This window comes from Diorhabda carinulata, chromosome 10 (genome assembly GCF_026250575.1).
Source record: "Diorhabda carinulata isolate Delta chromosome 10, icDioCari1.1, whole genome shotgun sequence".
NCBI lineage: Eukaryota > Metazoa > Arthropoda > Insecta > Coleoptera > Chrysomelidae > Diorhabda > Diorhabda carinulata.
In genome coordinates, this window is record NC_079469.1 from 6,455,260 (window position 1) to 6,477,233 (window position 21,974).

General features: G+C 32.5%; 1 protein-coding gene across 1 annotated transcript; it reads left to right on the top strand.

Annotated features, from left to right (window-relative positions):
• Positions 1-996: 996 nt before the first annotated feature.
• On the top strand, positions 997-20,064 carry LOC130898377 (putative fatty acyl-CoA reductase CG5065). Its single transcript, XM_057807628.1, has 9 exons — positions 997-1,237; positions 3,996-4,214; positions 4,662-4,910; positions 8,664-8,806; positions 12,967-13,076; positions 15,149-15,341; positions 15,397-15,639; positions 16,880-17,137; positions 19,884-20,064. Exons 2-9 carry the CDS (start codon positions 4,011-4,013, stop codon positions 19,978-19,980), a joined length of 1,497 nt encoding a protein of 498 aa, XP_057663611.1. The 5' UTR covers positions 997-1,237; positions 3,996-4,010; the 3' UTR covers positions 19,981-20,064.
• The last annotated feature ends 1,910 nt before the right edge of the window (positions 20,065-21,974 follow it).

The following is a 21,974-nucleotide window of genomic DNA, read 5'->3' on the forward strand; positions in this document are numbered from 1 at the left end:
TTGACGAATGTTTCCAAAAACGAATGGCCGATTGCTACATAGACATCTTTCATAGTGTTACCAACAGTAAACTATTTGTTGAATATATAATAAAGTGACAAATACTTATTAGTTAGTTCGGATTTAAACAAACTAGAGTGAAGAAATGGTAAACATTTATTCGACAATTAAAAGTTTCCACTAAAGTTATGTGGCTAATAATTATTAGAACGTGAAGAAACCGGACCTTATAATTGTTTTTTTTCAATGTGAACTTTATTTGAGACACCTTATATTTTGGTATTCTGAACGTTCTCTCCAAAGTCATATGTAAAGAATTCGAAATATTCAAGGATAAAGATGAAAAAATTTTTTTTTGTATATATTTCTTTATCTTTACTGAACTAAACGATTTCTGTACAAAAAGCCATAAAAACTTTTTCCTATGTTTAACAGATAGAAGACGCTAAAGGTAAGGAATTTAGATAAAAATGACGAAATGCAAGGTCGATTGCTAATTACGAAGATGTAACGTTTTTTTAATGAAAGTTTTTGAATAAAAATTCAATTTATTTTATTATGCAATTCTCCCAATGTTTGTCCAACTTTTCTAAAATAAGATTTGTCAAGGTTATCCAAATCTTTAGTAGTTTGCAAGATGCTTTTATCGATAGAGTAACAACTACGAGGGTTGCCTTTCAAGTTTTCACAACACACTCAGTTTATTTAGTTTCAAAATAATTATTTTCTACTCTATTTTATATTTCTGAGCTGCTTTATTCTCTGTTGTTGAGACTGACAATACTTATATGAATAATAATAGTTGATGCTAATGCTAATGAGATGAATTATCTCTTTTCAAATCACAGTGCTGCCATTATTTTTTTTGGCGAAGTGTACTAGACAGAGAATCTTAGTCGGGGAAATATTACAGAAGACTTCTGCCCAGGCTCTCATTCAAATTTACAGACTCCAAAGTGTAGTAAAAAAACACGTCTAGACACTTTTCGAAGTACTAGTATCAAAACAACGTTCAAATTACGTACGACTGTGAAAAAAAACTATGGACATCATTAAATTAAAAAGATATAATATCATTATTGATTTCTAGGTCATTGAATTAATGTGTATATATTATATATTTAAACGCAAACACATTATTTCTCCCATCATTCCATAATATAAGTGAAGGTATCTAATGATTATAGATTGTAATCAAAATCACACAACGAATAGTTTCAAATTTTATTCGTTTCAGGTAAGTTCAGAGATTCTAGTTTTCAATTCAGACGAAATGTTATTAACAAAAATTGCATCTTTGAAATGATTAGATTATTATTTAGTTATTTAGTTCATTCAACGCAAAATAATTAGTATGTACCGAATGAATAAACAAGTTTTTGGAATAAATGAGATATATTAGCTGGAGAACTTCAGCTTACTTTCATTTCATTAATTTCACGTCTAAATGCTTATTTAGATCTCATCATTCTACGATAAAATGTGTAAAATGGTATGTTCCTTAAACCAGAAGCAATATTTTCCCCCAAAAAGTATATTCTTACTTTTGTTTCTCAATGTAAATTATTCAAGTTGCATCCCCATCAAGGACCAATGTCTGTATTTAATGTACACTATCTGTCAAAAGTTTTTGCCCACCCTATATTTTGCGTGATACATAACAAATAAAAACACGATCGATTTTGATATTTATGTTTTGAGGAACATATTCTCTTGGCATTATTTGTAACAATTTCGAAAAATAATAGTCGTCTAGTGGATTCCATTCGTTTTTCAGAATATTCCAAAGATATGAAATAGAAGTTGGACACTTCCAGTACATTCTTTGTTTCCAATTCTTTCAAATACTCTTCGCACAGCTTCGAGGAATGCCTGGGATCGTTATTGTGCTGGAAAATAAATTTTCTTCCAATCAGGCGGTGGCCAAAACATATTACATTTTTCTTTGATATTTTTTATAGCCTTCTTTCTTTTAAATCTCTTCAATTTTGCCAGGTCCTCAGTCGCTCTTTCTCCAAAACATCCCCAAACCATAACAGAGCCTCCGCCCTATTTTACAGTTAGGATTACAAATGGAGCTAACATATATTCTTCCTTTGACATGCGCACAAACAATCTTAAGCTCAAAAACCTCAAATTTTGACTCATTACTTCATAAAACCCTCTCCCACTCTACATGCGTCCAATTTTGCCGAATACAACCTCTTAATTTTATTTAGATGTCCTCTTCACTGACGGATTTCCAAAAAAGTCAGCTTCTCTCAATCTTCTCTTCACTTTGGAAGTACTTAGATTCCTAGATTGATTGATCTGAGCCACTATCTCTGTGTCGGTGAGTCGTCAATACATTTATCTTCATTGGTTGTGGTTGTTAGAGGCCGCCTTGAACTTTTTCTGTCACCAAAGCTCTTAATAGAAGAAAATTTTTTCACGTTATAGTCCACGGTACAGTTTGGCAAATACAGGAGTGAATGTCGAGAAACGTACGGGGGGCACGAAGTTGAAATGAGAAAGATGTGGATGACAAAAAGGGTGATATGCGCTTGGAAAATTAGTACGGTAAATAATCAAATTACTATATTCTGTACCCCAGAATAAAATATATATTCTATTTCGGTATCCAGTAAAAACAATGAAAGTAGGTACCTACGCAGTGCTCTTCACTATCTAGCAGACACAATAGAACTGAGAATAGAAGTCAAGTATAACTTCTTGAGGGACCGTACTAATCCCTACTACCATCATCTAGTAACGCGAATTGACGTCCGTGGCTATTTCACATTCATCCTGTCTTTACCAAAGTGTACGTCGAGGTATTTTTAATTCGGCAGCAATGGTACGGTTACTTTCGCAAAGACAATGAAGACTTGCGATTAATGCACGAGTTTTAACCCGTAGCTCATTTTAAAATTCATAAATCTGAATTTGCGAGAACGAAAAGAATTCGTAAGTATACGAACAAAAATATGTCTTGGTCTAAAAAGTACAAATGACAGCACGTTCCTGCGTCTTACAGGACTAACTGGAACTAATCTACAATACATAAATCAACCGGTAGGTACTTGCATGTTTTAACTTGTCGCCCTCATCGACAATAAACAAATAATGGAAATTACTACTTTTGGTTTGTAAGACAACGTTTCGACCTTCGCTTGACAATATGAAAGAGAAATTGGTTAAAGTGTATTATTTTGAACTGGAGAAAATATTTTGAACGGTAGCGTATATGTATATGAAATGCTAGAGCCTTGTTTCATCCATTGTCACAAATCGAAGCAAAATCTTGGTTTTATGAAAATTGAAAATAGTTCCAAGCACTTTTCAGAATCATCAAATCGTTGTTGTTTTAGTCTATTGTGATCTCGTGCGACACCCACTTTGAATAGATCTTTCATATACCAAAATATTCATTCAAGACATATCCAATACTTTAATGTTTTCCTCGGTGACAGCATCATTGGGGCGTCCACTTCGTACATCTTTCTTGGTGCTCATTTTGCTTCGTTTGGACTTAGCAAACCACTTATCAACGATTAATTTTCCTGGAGCAAAGTCTGATTAATGTTTATCAAGCCGAGACTTGTATTTGATGGTGTTTGTTACCAAAAAGTAATGCTTTCTTAACGCACGAACTTTGTTTTTATGTATATCTTCAATCTAACAAAAACTGCTTCATTCAAAATGCTATAACTCACAAACTAATAGACTGATAGTTGTCAAATTTCTACAATGTTTTTTAAAGGTTAGGACTAACTGAAAATCATATGGATTCAATACTTGTAGCTCCATCTATGTATCAACCTACATAATATTTATGAGACAGTGAGCGCTCGCCTTTCTTCTTGATGGATGATATATCGTATCTTCGACCAATAACTAATCCTCTAAACTATGATATCTAGTTAATATGGCGTGTAATATACGATTAGAACTAATTTAATGTAAAAATAATTATTATACGATGATTAATCAATGAAACAATTTCCAATTTTTAGGTGAAATAATCCGCGATGGCATCAAGTGAATTATTAGATCGAGTATCTGATACTTTCAATGGAAGTACCGTATTAATAACAGGCGTTACAGGTTTTGTTGGGAAAGCTCTATTGGAAATATTATTGAGAAATACAAACGTCAAAAAAATTTACATTCTTATTAGATCTAAGAAAGGTAAAAGTCCAACGGAAAGGATAAGTGATCTTTTCACCAATGTTGTAAGTTTTTTTTTACATATTTTATTTATTTCTTTTTCCTCTTTCTCTTTTTCTAAGACATGGTCTTGTTTCTTACATTATTCAGCATCTTGAGAAGTGGATGTACAGCTTTCGAGCCATCTCTTGAGAAGTCGGCCGGGAGGTCTCCTTGAAGTTTGTTTTTCATCATTTAACCCATCGATCTTCCATCATTCTAACGTCTCTTCAATATCGTCGTCTAGATCTCGTGAATCGTACTGTATCTCCTCTTATAGCTTTACTTGTTATTTGATCTCTTTGGCTCACTCTTCAATGTTTATATCTCTGATGCCCTCTTCATGTTCTTCGTTTTTGCATTCAAAACATTTAATTTATTTAATCCTTTAAGATACTTTCGGGTTATACGTGTCCCAAACCCGTTTCTCTTAGATCCGCAAAGGTGGTTAATAAAAAATATTAATATTTCAGCTTTATTCTTCATTGTTATCTAAGAAACCAGATGCACCAAAAAAATGTATCGTTATTGCTGGAGATGTTTCGGAAGTGGATCTTGGTATCTCAACCAAAGATAGAGAATTGCTTGTAAATGAAGTTGATTTTATATTCCACAGTGCGGCTACCACGAGATTTGACGATAGTATCAAAACAGCTGTTACAATAAATACAAGAGGCACCAAGTACATGTTAGATCTTGCAGAACAATGTAAAAAGTTAAAGGTATTTGTTTCTACAATAATTTCAAGAATATCCGTCAGATTTTGTTGTACTTTTCATGGATATCTTTCGAGGTTAAAAAACTTACCGACAATTTTTTGATCTACCATAGGTGTAGATACCTCGTTTTATAAATTTATTATTTTTATAAATACTTTTCAAAATATTTATATCTTATGCGAGAAAGTATTAGTTAAAAAGCAATCTCGTTAACTGACTATAACTTATTAAATTATAAAACGTAAATAGACGAGTAAAATGTATCTGCCTGTAAGGGAGTTTGGTTTAAACAGGATACCAGATGTGAACTGAGCCCTTTTTGTACCCCATTCGTTTGTTTTTCTACAAAACGAAATTTTAAAGCAAAACCCACAAAGAAAAATAAATTCTTTGCAAATAAAACGAAAGAATGAAAAACATTTCAATTCCAAAGTATCTTTATAAATAATCATGGTAGTCAGAATCTTCTAAACTAGAGTCATCATTTGATTGAATTATGACTAAATCTTTATTATTAAATTCATAGCTGTCTTTATTCCTACTAGACTGTGCAATTTCATTGTCTTCATTCGTCCATGATCTAAAGAACGCCATATTTCTATTTAGTTAAAGAAATGTCACTCAGCAACGCCACTGTTTATTGCAGATTATTTCATAGGTAAACAGTGGAGATGATGAGTCCACGTGGACTGGCGGTTTGTTAGATGTTTACCGAATCTTATACGAGGAGTAAACATTATCTTTCATTTCTTAATTTGGTATGAGTGCCGTGCGAATTTGTGATATATTGATTGTTCCTCGCATAACTGTCTTCTGCAATTGATATTGAAAGAACTATATATATTAACAAACTAAAAGGTTGATGATGTAAGTGTTGTTGTCATTTTTCTAGGGCGTATCAAAGGCTTTAGATTGTATTTGATAATGAGTTCGTGCCTGATTTCTTTGAAGCAAATTCATATCTTGATTGTTAGCCATACATTATCCCGCTTAAAAGTTGAATTGTTCTGAAAATAGTAAAAAATTTATAAAAAATCTTTATAAATTTAGAAGGAATAGGACAGATTATTCAGAAGGTCTAAAAAATTTTTAATTGCACAAATAAGCAATATAATTGGTAATTAAATTATTTTGAATGGATTACAGTTGCTGAAATAATCCTGTAATTCATTCAAATTATGGATTTTAATAATAAATTTTTATAGTGGCGTCTTTGGGCAAATATGATTGTTGTCCTACATTTAAGTATAGCATTGGTCGATTGTTTTATGATAGAACTCTAATTATACTCCATTTAATTGCAGTATAAAAAAATTGCTTAAAAACAAGTTAACAGACGACCAATTAACAATCATTCTGTAATTCATTTAAATTATGGATTTTAATAATAAATTTTTATTCATGGCGTCTGTGGGCAAACATGATTGTTGTTCTACATTTAAGTATAGTATTGATCGATTGTTTTATGATTGAACTCTAATTATACTCCATTTAATAGCAGTAAAAAAATTGCTTAACAACAAGTTAAGAGACGGCTATTTAACAATCATTCTGTAATTCATTTAAATTATGGATTTTAATAATAAATTTTTATTCATGGTGTCTGTGGGCAAACATGATTGTTGTTCTACATTTAAGTATAGTATTGATCGATTGTTTTATGATTGAACTCTAATTATACTCCATTTAATTGCAGTAAAAAAATTGCTTAACAACAAGTTAACAGACAGCTAATTAACAATCATTCTGTAATTCATTTAAATTATGGATTTTAATAATAAATTTTTATTCATGGCGTCTGTGGGCAAACATGATTGTTGTTCTACATTTAAGTATAGTATTGATCGATTGTTTTATGATTGAACTCTAATTATACTCCATTTAATAGCAGTAAAAAAATTGCTTAACAACAAGTTAAGAGACGGCTATTTAACAATCATTCTGTAATTCATTTAAATTATGGATTTTAATAATAAATTTTTATTCATGGTGTCTGTGGGCAAACATGATTGTTGTTCTACATTTAAGTATAGTATTGATCGATTGTTTTATGATTGAACTCTAATTATACTCCATTTAATTGCAGTAAAAAAATTGCTTAACAACAAGTTAACAGACGGCTAATTAACAATCATTCTGTAATTCATTTAAATTATGGATTTTAATAATAAATTTTTATTCATGGCGTCTGTGGGCAAACATGATTGTTGTTCTACATTTAAGTATAGTATTGGTCGATTGTTTTATGATTGAACTCTAATTATACTCCATTTAATAGCAGTAAAAAAATTGCTTACAACAAGTTAAGAGACGGCTATTTAACAATCATTCTGTAATTCATTTAAATTATGGATTTTAATAATAAATTTTTATTCATGGTGTCTGTGGGCAAACATGATTGTTGTTCTACATTTAAGTATAGTATTGATCGATTGTTTTATGATTGAACTCTAATTATACTCCATTTAATTGCAGTAAAAAAATTGCTTAACAACAAGTTAACAGACAGCTAATTAACAATCATTCTGTAATTCATTTAAATTATGGATTTTAATAATAAATTTTTATTCATGGCGTCTGTGGGCAAACATGATTGTTGTTCTACATTTAAGTATAGTATTGGTCGATTGTTTTATGATTGAACTCTAATTATACTCCATTTAATAGCAGTAAAAAAATTGCTTAACAACAAGTTAAGAGACGGCTATTTAACAATCATTCTGTAATTCATTTAAATTATGGATTTTAATAATAAATTTTTATTCATGGCGTCTGTGGGCAAACATGATTGTTGTTCTACATTTAAGTATAGTATTGGTCGATTGTTTTATGATTGAACTCTAATTATACTCCATTTAATAGCAGTAAAAAAATTGCTTAACAACAAGTTAAGAGACGGCTATTTAACAATCATTCTGTAATTCATTTAAATTATGGATTTTAATAATAAATTTTTATTCATGGCGTCTGTGGGCAAACATGATTGTTGGTCTACTTTTAAGTATAGTATTGGTCGATTATTTTATGATTGAACTCTAATTATACTCCATTTAATAGCAGTATAAAAAATTGCTTAAAAATAAGTTAATAGACGACCAATTAACAATCATAACATAAGAGGTTAGTCAGAAATAATGGGACTTGATAATAATAGAAGTTTGATTTGCTTAAGACTACTTTCTCATCATTCTCAACATAAGCTTTATTACTGGGAACAGTAAAAGAAATAGCTATGAGAAATGTAAAAATGTGACACATATCTGTCTGGTTGTAGAAAATTATTTTATGACAACATAAAACCCAATTAACTCGAAAAAGGTTCAAATAAACATAAAACTGTTCACAATCTTAATACATACTTCGAAAATGTTCACCCTCAACCTCACATATTGAATCAAGAAGGAAGAACAGAAACGATCAGTCATTAGTAGGCATTGACGTCCGTCTAACAAGTTTTTGGAAGGTACCCAACCTAATACATGGGATTCTTCTTCTATATTTAATATTAATAGCAAAAAAGAAAGGCCGATATGGGGCTCATACACTCCTCCCCCTCAGGGTTGATTTAATGTTACACAAATTCAATTAAATTGTTTGAAGGGTCTAAACAACCGAATATACCTAATGGCGAAATAGCCCTTCATTTTTACTTTGACGTTTTTCATTAAATGAAAAATAAAAAGTATATCCTATGTTTGTAATCGAAAAATAAAGATTGTTGTTTACAATAGAAGGATGAGACAAAAAATTTTCCAGTTATTCCTTCATGTTTCAACGGCTTACGCTTTCCCGAACGAAAAAAGAACGCTTGAAAAGGAATACAAAACGAACGTGAATCCGCATGACGTTTTAAGTACGTTAACATGGCTTGATGATATGACTCCCGAAAAAACGAAAAAGTAAGTAATTTTTATTTTAAAGAGAATTCGCTATTCTAATCAATTCATAATCATATTGATATACATCTATTTCAATCAACCGTTATTTCGAAAAGAAATCTCTTCTGTTTTTCTGGTATTTCTTCCACAAAAGAAATAGAAAAATGATGATTCATAATCCGAGCACCCCACCGCCTAGTACTTACCGAATGTCGAGAGGTATCCTACGTATTTGTCCTTTCCGTTTTACATCATAGCTTCGGCATCAAAGAAAAAACACCCTGTCTATTTCTGTTAAAAGCGAGATGTTGGATCAACTCAATGAATATACTTCTAGCGCTGAAATATGATTTGGGCAATTCTTTCATATTCGATATTAAGAAGAAGAAAGAACAGTTACGATCTTATGTTGTGAGAACTGAAAAGTGTCCAGGTGCTCGAAATACCCGAAAATCCACATCAGCGAGGAAAAAACGTTTCTTTATCAGGCGATATTTTCATGGAGAAAACAAAATACTTCCATGAAAAGCTTGGCAACGAGAGTAAAGTCAGTAAAGGTTGGTTAGAAAAATTTAGAAAAGAGACACGGAATACGTCAACTCAAAATAACCGGCGAGAAGTTGTCAAACAACGAATACGCCGTAAAACCATTCCAGTACAAATTCGTATAGATAGATTTATCTGCATCTGAAATCTATAATGCGGATGGGTGTCGTTTGTATTGAAAAACTATACCAGACAAAGGGCTGTCATCTGACTTAGAAGTTAGAGCCTCAGCTTCTAAGGTTTACAAAGAAATAATAATCATGCCCAATGCTTCTGCATCTATATGAAATCTATCAGTACATTAATGGGGCATGGGAGACAAGACCTATATATCTAAAGTGGATAAAATGTTACTTGATTCCCTGAATTAAAAATATTCTTTTCTAAGAAGAACCTACCACTGAAAGAAATATTGTTTCTCAATAATACGCCGGCACATCCGCTTGGTGAAGACCTGCAATCCATTGATGAAAATTCCACAGTTTTATACAAGCCTCCTAATTACACAGCTATCAATCAGCCAATGGACCAAAATGCTCTTCAAAATATAAAGTTGAATTATAATTTGGCTCTGATTGTACTATATCCGATGTCCTTAAGAAGACCACTTTGAAAAAAGTTGTTTTTTCATTGGTAGAAAGTTGGTATCAGTTGAATGAGAACCTAACAAAAAAAATAATGGCCTCAATTAAACAGCGAAGAATTACTGACGGTGACCTTGAACCCGAAACTGAGATTCCTTTAGTTTTTTTATTTGATAGAGGCTTCTCTGAGGCTGAAATTAATGGTTTTTTATAACGAGAAAAGTAACACAGGATTGTGAGGACAAAAGTTAAGAAATGTCTCACGTTGAACCAGTAGCAAGCGCTTCTAATTTAAGCGTGGTGTCTTGCATGAGTTGAGCAAGTGGATATATCTTTGCCAGACAAAATACTTTACGAGACAAGGTTTTTAATTGTCACTAAATACCTTCCGACAAACTAAAATATTGGATTTCTTTAAAAAAGTTCAGTAAATGCCTACAGATTTACATGTGAAATTTCACTATACTTAAGTTTTATCTCATAAAATATACCCTGTAGATTTGCTGTGCTATAATTTGAGAAAAAGTGATTGAAGGGATCCTGCTTATATCCTACTTCATTTCCAATCCATAGAGTAATTACATTGAGCTAATTGGTAATTCTAATTTATTTACATTTTTGAATAAATAATTGAGTTGTGTATAGGGAACCATGATAACTAATAATTAATTTTATGAGACTTTTTCAGTCTAACAGTTCTAAAATCTTTTAGCTAAGTCACAAGTGTGTTATCTACTTAGCCTTTATGGATTGGGTGGTACCATTAGGTTCCTTGCTAGATTATTGGGATGGTTGCTGAGTCTTAGAGCTTATTTCTGGGATAGATTGAATATTTCTTCTTCAACACTTTTCATTTGGGTGACCTAAGCAATTAAATTATTAGGTATACACCAAGGAGCCTCCACAATATTACGAATAGCTTTGAACTGAAACTTTTCTAGAGTTTCTATGCTGGGTTTGCATACTGCACCTCAGTGTTTCATCCTATAACTTTATATTGGTTTCTGAATCGCTTTGTAGACCTCTTCAGTCATGACGTGTATTAGTTTTGACTACAATTGTTGTGAGTTTTTTGATATTAAATCACAACATATCAAGATTAAAAAGTATTATTCCATTTCTCGCGATATATCTTCTTCATTTAAGCGCAGATTAGTTCAATAAGGTTAAGTTCACAGTGATAAATTGGTAACCAAATCATTTTAACGTTTTAATGTTTTCATTCACATTATACCTATACTATACTATACTTAAATTTTAAAACAATGTTGTTTACATGTCGTTTTCAATATCTCTTTCTTGAGCAATCCCTCTTCGGTAACTATTTTTTTGGAAATCGGAGAGTTCTTACTTTTGAATGGGTATTATACTTGAATCCATTTCGTTGCTCCTCTAGCTGCGGACATATTTGAATACTTAGAAATCATTCTTTATTGAATTTTACTCCGATTTTAGATAGATATTCAGCTGATAAATATCTCGTCCATGCTGATAAAATTCTCTTGAAAAGATATATTTACTCAAATCTCCCTTGATAACATATTGTGCATCAGTGCAAAATCCTTGGTATTACTTTCGATTCAACTGGAGTCACCATATTCATGATGTAGAAGGCATTTGGCTAAAGAGGCTGAACATAATTAAAACACTTCAATAGGGTTCCAACGAAACTATACGTCTAAGAGTTTACAGAGCTCTCATACGTTCAGAGCTTGACTATGGTTGTTTTATCTATTCGCTTCCAAGTCTAAAACTGACTTATTGAATTCTGTACACAACACTGTACACAGCACTGTACAACTCTTCGCCTCTGCCTTGGTGCCTTTCGGCCAAGCCCCGATGGTAGTATCAATGTTAAAGCTAACGAGCCACCACTATCCTTAAGACGACAATCTCTTCTCCTGTCATACGCTGCTAAAGTATCTTCCAATCTTTCTAATCCAGTTCATTCGCTACTTATCACCACGTCCCTACCTACTAACTCACGAACAATCACGAACACCTCTACTCCGAAATACCAACTTTTCTTTTCCTTCTTCCCGCCCTTGGACGAAAAATATTCCCATAGTAGACACCTCACTTACCGTTTACAATAAACATGAATCCACTAGCGTCCTTGTAGAGAAAGCAATCCTAAAAATTCTGCATAAAAAATCCTTCAACCTAAATCTCTATATATGGATACCTCCAAAGCTGAATCCGGTGTTGTTTTCGCAGTCACTACAAACCACGAACTCATAAGTTTTTTTCAGTCACCTTCTACGTGTAGTGTTCCTTCAAGCTTTCAAATTTATGTCTCTTCTCCGTTAACATCGCCAAATGTACTGACTCTCTTTCATCAATACAGTCAATTAAAACCATATTCACGTACCATCCAATAATCCAAAACATTCACGACATCTACCAAACTCTCATTGCTCTTGATATAACAGTCTATCTTATCTGGCTTTCATCGCACACTGGAATCGGTGGAAACGAATCTGCAGATCGCTATGCCAAAGAAGCCGCAAAGAATCCTTCTGAAATCCCAGTTCAGCTGGCCAATGATCTGAAGACTAACTTCAAAAACCTCATTCAAGAATCTTAGCGCGATATATGGAGCAAGAGTTCCACGGTATTACATAACATCCACCCATCTATTTGACACTTTGTCAACTTTTTGAGTTGAGAAGCTGTGACGATGAGAAGACACTGACTGCTCTTTAAGCTTCAACCACACAAAACTTACTCACGGCTGTTTGATGTCGTCAAAAAGTCATCCTATCTTCTTGTGTCTGTTAAGCACATCTTCACTGACTGTAGAGAATACCTTACCGCATACCAGCAGTTTGATATGAAAACCAAAACCTTCAACTTATGTATCATATGTATGTTTTTGTGTGCCAATGATCAGCGCTGTCGAAGCACGTTAAAATGAAATAATTCTCGCACAAGACTATACAAACAAAAAGGTAAATTTTCACTAAAATAATGTCCAATCTCTTGGAAGCTACTAAAATTTTAAATATGTTCAACCTGTAGTGACTACATCGTTACCTTGGTTATTTTTAGAATGATAGGCAATAATCCAAATACTTACACATTTTCAAAAGCTTTGGCGGAAAATCTTGTATATGAGAAAATTGGAACGCTTCCTATTATTATATGCAGGCCAGCTGTGGGTAAGTACTACCATATTCACATAATCATCTGTCTTCATTTAAAATGCGTTATTTACTTGAACCGTTTTGGATTAGAGTAGGGAAATTCCGGGGGATGGCCAATAGAAAAAAGTTCTGGTATTAATAGGCCGATGGCACTACTTTCAATTTAGTTCGTTTCTTTTCGGCACGTACGACAAGAATTTTTTTTTTCGTAAAAATAATGATGAAAAGTAAGTAATTTGACATTGTTTTTCAATCAAACGTTCGATTTAAGTTAAAGGGTTAACATATTAACTGGTCACATAAAGGTTTTGTCTGTTTACGTGCTTTCTTTGTGAAGTGAATTATTGGCCGTGTATTCTAACCTCAAAATAACCTACAAATTTGAGAAATTGCTTTAATTACTTAATATGTCCATCTGTTGAGTGGGAGTGATAGCCATGAAATTTGATATGGTAATTTCGATTGATTTTTAATCTTCAATGCCCAATCAATACAAACGGTATGCGGCGAAGACGATTTGAAAAATGCCATGCCAGACAAAATTGAGGAATGACTGTTATAGTGCCTCTTTAATTTACAATATTCCACGAGAAAACACTAGAAAGACAATTGCATAAAGAAACCTATGGGACCATTACCAACCTTTGGTGCAGAGAACGAAAAAAGACTGAGCAATCATATAAAAGACTTTCATTCAAGTATGCTGAGCAATTAGGAATTAAACACAGTTTTATCATAACACCAAAGAAGGCGAGTTATGATTAGTTACAAATATTTTTGTGAAAAAATTCCGATACTTCATTGAGAAAATCAGAAGGGTTGTCATATGCTAGAAGTAAAGGGATAAATAAAGCGGAAGTGAGTTCCTATTTTGAAATGCTTCATAGGAATCTCAATGATCATGACTTTATAAATAAACATGACCATATTTACAACAAGGACGAATCCGGGTTGCAATGAAATAATCGACCAGGTCATGTTTTGGCTGAAAAAGCTTTCAAATCTGTAGCTATGTCAACGTCCACAGAAAAAGTTGAGGACATGTGTTTTTACTGCGGTAATAAGAAAAAATGATTTGAATATTAACAGGAAAGGCAAAATAAGTACTCGTTATCTTTATCAGATCACTATGGACATCTTCCTCAAACTACTATGGCCATCACTCCTGGATACTCTGCGATAGATGGTCAGTCATCGTTTTTTGAATGGTTGAAACTATATTTTTTTACTTCACCAAAGTGATTTATCGTTGATTAAAGTTACTAGGACCATCTCCCCCGAAATGACCTTATAAGTAAACGTATCCATTTATATTTGAAAAAATAGCTTACTCAAAACATTAGATTCGCCGAAAGGTACTTTCGGACTTTTTTAGACACACTTTCGATAACTAAATATTGGGTGAGCTAGAACGGAAACCCGAACGATAATCTACATAGATGAGACTTGATACGCCACCCATAATAAACCCAGTAAAGAATGGGTTGATGTTTCAAAAGCTAATAAAAATAAAAATAAAAAAATTACTACCATAACGAAGATGATTTCAAAATAAATTGTGATGGATAATTAATCTTTTTTGTGCAAACGTATTTATATATTTTCACGAAAGTTATAATGTTCAACAACTGTAAAAAGTTATAATTTTTCAAAGGAATACGTTTGTGATAAAATTTCAAAGGAAACAAGTCACGAAGTAATTTGGCTTCTACCATATTATTGGATTTTTAATCTGATCGAGTTGATATAGCATAAATTAAATGTAGGCACTCACAATAATACATCTACTGTAAACAGTAGTGTGATCGAATTGATAAAGATATAGATAAAGTTAATAATGTAACCGCTGAAAACTAGAGAAACTGTATTCAATATGTGAAAAAATTTGATTGAAACTTATGATTCATAAATAAAATGTAATATATGTAGTGCATGTACAATTTTGTCCCAATTTTCATAAATTTACGACTTTTGATTCTCATCGAATATTATATGGGTTTCCGTAGTAAAGACACGTTCTTAGATTATGAAAGATACTTTACCAAAACAAATTTCAAATAGTTTTTGTTAGAGATTCATTTTTCCAGTAATACCATCCTTCCGAGACCCAATGCCAGGTTGGTTCAACAACTTACAAGGTCCGATGGGTTTGTTCGTTGGAGCTGGTAAAGGTATCATAAGATGTATGTATATGGATAGTAAATCTTACGCTAATTTGATACCAGTGGACGCGACAGTTAGTGGAATATTGGTGTTTTCGTGGTACTATTTGAATACAAAGTGAGCTTATTATATTCAATTAGTTGCGGCACTTGAAAATTTTTATTTATTTAAGGAATTCACCGCACATATTTAATTTATGCGTCCCCGAAACGGACGTCAAGAAAACTTGGGAAGATATATTGGATTTGGGTAGAGATATTATCGAAAACGATGTACCTTTTAACGGTATTCTGTGGTATCCGGGTGGAGGTATAACGAAAAATCGATTATATGCGAAAATAAGCTTTATTCTTTTCCAAATTATCCCAGCTCTGTTCATCGACATGCTGCTATTTGTATTGGGTTACAAACCGATGTAAGTAAAACAATATCATAAAGACATCTTTGTCACCTCGTAAAATACTCTACATCTGGCAACGTCAAAAATATAAAAATTCAGATGCTGTTAGATATGTACCGTGATATGAATGTTAATTTTTTCCGTAAATTACAATAAATAGTTCTGTTTTCAAACATTTCCACATGTTAATAGAGTAATTTCAATTAGATTTTCCGTTGTTTACTGTAACTGCATCGTCTCCTTCTGAAGGTCTTTCCATTAACGAAATATTTGTCATGCAAATACTTCAGAAGAACAATCCCTGCCACATAAATCGTAAGAACGTTAGCCTAGATTAAATACTATAGATATATCACTTTTGATTTTTCTAGAAACGTTGCCACAACCTCGAGCATTTAAATTGGTTATGTTCAGCGTTGCCGGAATTATTTCTTCCCAGTTTCATATGCCTCACTATCCGGCCGAGAAATTAAATTCCACAGCTGTCTTCAATCGATAATCGTTCGCTTTACTATGCTGTCACCTTTTGCATCTTAGGAGCATTAGGTAGCAGTCAATTTCTAACAAACATACTCGTTTCTAATTGTTTATTTATAATTTATCACTTTTTTATCATTTCTGTTCTTGTAGAATTTTTGTATTGTTGTAAAAGCTCTGTCTTGTTAGTTAGTTCTTCATCCTCTGAAACAACTGAAAATCGCTTCTATTTGAATGAGTTGAGTGGTACTTGAATCACCATAAACTCGTTAATTTTTGTTTAACAATTTCAATCATAAAATCCGTGAGGCATATAGAGTTATTTGACGAATGATTGAAAAGTTTGAGGGTATATTCACTTGTTTTTTGATTAGTGCCTAGTGATTTACATCGTGGTTAAGATTTACGAATTTATATGTATTTTATTTTTGTATTGACAAGTACATTTTGGTTTGGAATGAACTGAATGAATGTCTCAATTTGTCATTACATTTTACCCACCATATCAGCTCAATATAAAATAAATCAGATCATTTACAAAAGGAACGCAATGATTTTACCTACTTAATTTGTTTATTAACCTTAGTTTATCAGTCACATAGCTGTTTTCTTCAAAGTTAGTTAAGTACTTTTCAAACCGAATGACTATTTCCGATAGGAAGTCTCATTTATTACATTTCAGTATACTTGGAAATAACAAGGTTAACACTAATGACAAGAAACGGAAACATTCTAATTAACCCTCGTATATGTTAAAAATATTTTGATTGTTTTTCAGTTTATTCAACTTCCAAATGCGTATTCTGAAAGGTACAGAAATGTTTGAATTTTATACAACCAGAGCTTGGGATTTCGAAACTGAAAATACTTTGAAAATCAGAGAATTGTTGAACGAAAGAGAGCTTGGAAATTATGTTCTCAAAGCGGGTTCCATAAATATAAGAGATTATTTAATAAAGTGTATGTTGTCTTGCCGTAGACATATTCTTAAAGAAACTGATGATATGATTCCTGCAGCCAAGAGGAATATGAAAATGTAAGTAGAAATGTCACAATATTATGAAAAACAGTAGATTAGTGAAACCAACAATGTCAAGCGTTAGCTGAAGATCTTAAAGGATTAACAAGAAACGGACTAAGGAGCGTATTCAAGAAGAAACAAAACAATAAATGATATCAAGTAGTGACAATCATTACGCTTTTGACAGATTCGTAAAACTAAACAATTTAGTAAGGAGACGAAAAATATGATGGAATCCAATCGAAAATAAAGGTCTTCTTCTTCTTCTTATTCATTTTTAGGATGTCATGATCTGTTAGTTTTACAGGTTCCTCTGTATCAGTACCTGAGAGGCGAACTGCCAGCTGTCTATCCATCTCTTAGGTGGTCGTCCGGGTTCTCTTTTTCCTATTGGTTTCCCTTTAAGTACGATGCGTGGCATTCTACTCTCTTCCATTCTTCTCACGTGGGCGTACCAGTATCTTTTTCTTTGTTTCCCCTATCTTACGATATCTTGCACCCCATATTGTTCCCTGATGTCAGAATTCCTGATTCGATCTACTCTTGTTTTTCCCACTATAGTCCTGAGCGTTTTCATCGGCTACCCGAAGCATGCTTTTCCTTTTGTCAGTTTCTCTTTTGAATGTCATGATTGGCCTGATACAAGTCTTATAGATCCTAACCTTGCTATCCTTTCGCATGTAATCGTTCGCCCATATTATCTGCCTTAAGCAGCCCGATATTGCAGTCGCTTTGTTCATCTGGTTTCTCAGGTTCTTCACTGGGTCGTGGTAACTCGTCAGGTCCATACCCAGGTATTTAAATTGTGAGACTTGTTCCATTATTTTGTCCTGAACTACCATCTTACATCGTACGGGCTCTTTAGCATACGTTATGCTTTTCGTTTTTTCTGTGGATGTAGTCATGTTCATCGGTTTGCTGACCTGGCAGAATTTGTGTAGTTGCCTATATAAGTCGTATCGTAACATACCATGCTGATTCTTTTATTCTGACCCATTCGGTATTACATATTTAGTGATGGTACTTCCTCTATAATTCTGTCCATTAAGAGATTAAACTGAAATAGTCTGAGGCTGTCGCATTGCCTGATGCCTCCTGGTGTTGGTATCTCTTCCGTACAAGTGTCTCTTGCCTTTACTTTGGTCTTGTTGTTCGTCTTGAGACTGCGGACTGCTCTTACGATGGTGTCTGGCGTTTCTTTCGATATCAGTATATTTATGATGCCGGAGAGGCGGTCCCTATAAAATGCCCTGGTCAAATCGAGAGGCAGACATACGCTGGTGTATTAAATTCGATCGATTTTTCTTTTAGTTGTTTAATAATGAATATGGCGACGGTCATGGATCTGATCCAAAATAAAGGTGATGAAAAAAATCTTAGTCTGTCTATTAATTATATAGAAAATGTCTCAATAAAAATAAGATAATATGAACTAGATAGACTAATCAGATCAATAGCCATTTTTGACCACTTATAACTTCGTTGAGGATTAAAATAGAAGCCTGTATTTCTAGTAACCAAGCAAGCATCATATAAACATGATATATTTCAAATTTTATTCAATTTGAACCAGTTGTTTAAGAATTATAACTAGTCAAAGATTTTAATTTGTCACTTACGGATTGACTGATCATCAAAACTATAAGGCACTTCTAGAAGACATAGAAGTTTCAAATTTTGAATACAATTAATGTATAGTAATTAAAACACGGAAAAACAAAATTACTTTACAATTTTTGTCCAGTAGATGTAATAAGACTTTAGATATAGGGATATTAATGAGTACGAGCGAGATAGATGGCGAAATTAATGAATGCGATAGAGATAGCGTTAAGTCACAGTGACGCAGCGTGACATTTAGTCTCATGACGTCAAAGGAGGCCTATGACATCTACTTACTGTCGAGAGTTACAAGTCTGGGCAGGTTTCATCTAATTAATATCGACTTTAAAAATATTAAAGCGCAAGAATCCTCAATTTGTGAATACAATAGGCAAAGAAGCATTTACCGTACAAAGTTATCAAAAATTGTAAGATCAAAGCATCCGAGAAAACCCATATAGACAGAGAGAGAACTTTGAGAAATACTGTAGCTGGAGCTCAAGAAATAGTACCGAAAAAGTAGAAGAGGAAGACTACTTACAGAAATAAGAAAAGCTCATAAGGCAGTGAATGGGCTTTATGAAAATTCGTTGTCGTATTTAAGAATTAGATGGTACTGGAAAAGAAAAAAAGGAGGTCTATCTTCAAAAAGAAATGAGATGCCATCAAAAACAAAATTAGTAAAAATCTATTTTATTTAAACATAAAAGATTTTTAATATTAATGTTGTCACTATAAGATGTTGTCAGTTTAGCTAATTACGTAATAGCTTAAGAAAGAAAGTCCCTCAAGTACGGACTGAAAAATAAACCGACTTGGTATTAGATGGGTCTCACGACTTTTTACGGTGGAAGAGCTGGTTTTTTCAACAAGTAATGTTTTTGATAGCATTTGTACTGTACTGAATATAAAACTGAAATCCATTTAGTAAAAAAATGAAGATTAAAGATAAGATAACAGAAGAAAGCTTAAAAAGCGTCAATTGTCAATGGAAAAAAAGAAAAATAGAAGGGAGTAGAAAAGTGAAAAAGTTCAAATTATAATAAATAATAATAAATTAGTATTTGATGCTATAGCAGCCAATTACTACCAAAAAAACCCTTTTCTCAGTGTATATTTATAATTTCAACACATTCGTAATTAATTTCTTTTGTTGCAGAATGTTTGTATTGGATAGATTCGTCAAGTTATCATTTTTCATTTTGCTAGGATATTTCTTGTATCAATTTGGTTATCGCATCATAGCAGCTCAATAAAAACAAATTTTAATGTATTTATATATTTATTTGTTAAACGAATTTTTTGAACAATTGGTTGTTACAAAAAACATTTGAAAAACTCATGTGTCTTTTATTTGTTGATCCAAGAATATATACAGTTGGGTTACGACCATGGAATTCACAACTACTTCCAGTGACAGCTATAAAAAAAAATAAATTTATTAAACATAACTGATATTGTTTTGAATATTTGTCGGCTGTTGTGGTTTCTGAATTTTTTTCTTGCCACCAGATAATATTTGCAGCTCGAGTTTCTAAAAGTGTACGTTAATGTTTTCTAATTCTTTAAATTCCAAAATACACGTAATGAATCAAAACCACAAACTTATTCCATAATCATTTTGCAAAGAAGACATAAAGTCAAGTTAATTTTGATTTTCGATTAAACTCCTAGCATAAAAAAATCAAATTGACGAAAATAACAGTTGGCAACATTATTCAATAGTTCCCTCAGTTCCGTGGTGCCTCAATTTTCACATAAATTAATTGCTTTCCAATTAAGAAATCTAAAAAATTGTCAAAATTAGCTGATGCCTATGCTGCCGTGGGGTGAATGCTTTTGTCGTATATTTTGATGGTTTTTTAAATTATTTGATCGATTTTACACCTTATTATTCTCAGTTTTATTGGGGGGCTATATCCCCGGGCCTCAGGTCCAACAGGGCCCCATTTTTGGAAAAACATTCTGTATTTTTTGATGTGTTGATACTACAAATCTAAAGTATCGATATTATTTTTTTAATTTTTCCGGGTTGCCGAATTCCTTAACACGTTGACTGCCACGCAAGGTTCAGAATTCCGATTTAATTAATGGTTGATTTAATTATATTATATTATTAAAAACTCAAATTCTAGTGCATAGTTATCATAAATTGCATAAAAAATGTTTGGTTTTTTAAAAAGGTGTTACGAATTATCTCGTAGTTGGCTTCTGTAACATAAATCTCTTCGCGGAAGCCAACTACGAGTTAATTCGTACGCAGACACGCACAAACACGATTCAACCTGTCGCTTTTCTAAAGATGTGCAACAATTTGAACACTTACAGCAACCCTTTTTCGAATCCATTGTGTAATTTCTTTAAATAAATTAATTTTGACGCTGCATTTTTTTCTCTTAATGCAAATTTGTTACCTGACTAATGCTGACATCTGTATTAAAATTGTACAATTATTTCTATCATAAACCAAAAAATAAAAACGTTAAGTCGAATAAAAACAAGGTAAGTTGTTCCGAAAAAAGTAAATATGAGAAGAAAGACCTTCGTAGCAGTAATCTATTACTGTAAATAGTAATTAGAACGAATAATAATGAAAACCGATTGTTTTGGTCAGCAAATTTAACTATTTATATATGTGTCACTTACAGAACAAAGTGAACCAAGACTAAATTGATAAGAATCTCTAGTAGTATGCATTGGTTGTTTCCAGCTTAATAATTTAATGAAATTTTCCACCTAAAAAAATTGAAAACAATAAAATTATAAACAGAATTAATAAAACTTCTAAATTTACCTCTGCTTCTTCTTCAAGAGTTAATTGTCTAGATGGAAGTTTGTATAGCACGGTTTGCAGGTTTTCAATCTGAATGTAATCGTAATATTTCAAATATGAAAAAAATATAATGAATTTATTAGAAAGGAATTTTTAAAATTAAAGCCTTTGCACTTATCAATATAAATTACAGTGGCTTGATAGAGACAGTTTGGCCACATGAGAGTGGCCGCCATGTTTATCCCATACTACGACACAAAATGAATGATTTTCGTATTTTTTTTTTAACTCAAAATTACCATTTCGTAACTACACAAACGACTTCGTGAGCTAGATCTACATAAATAACTCTGCTCTTCATCTAACTACTCGAAATCAGATAATAAATTTTGCTCCCTACTACCCTGGCATTAGAAACATTTTCAAAGTCATGCTATAGACTAGACTCTCGTTAGGCGGCTCCAACTGAATGGTCAG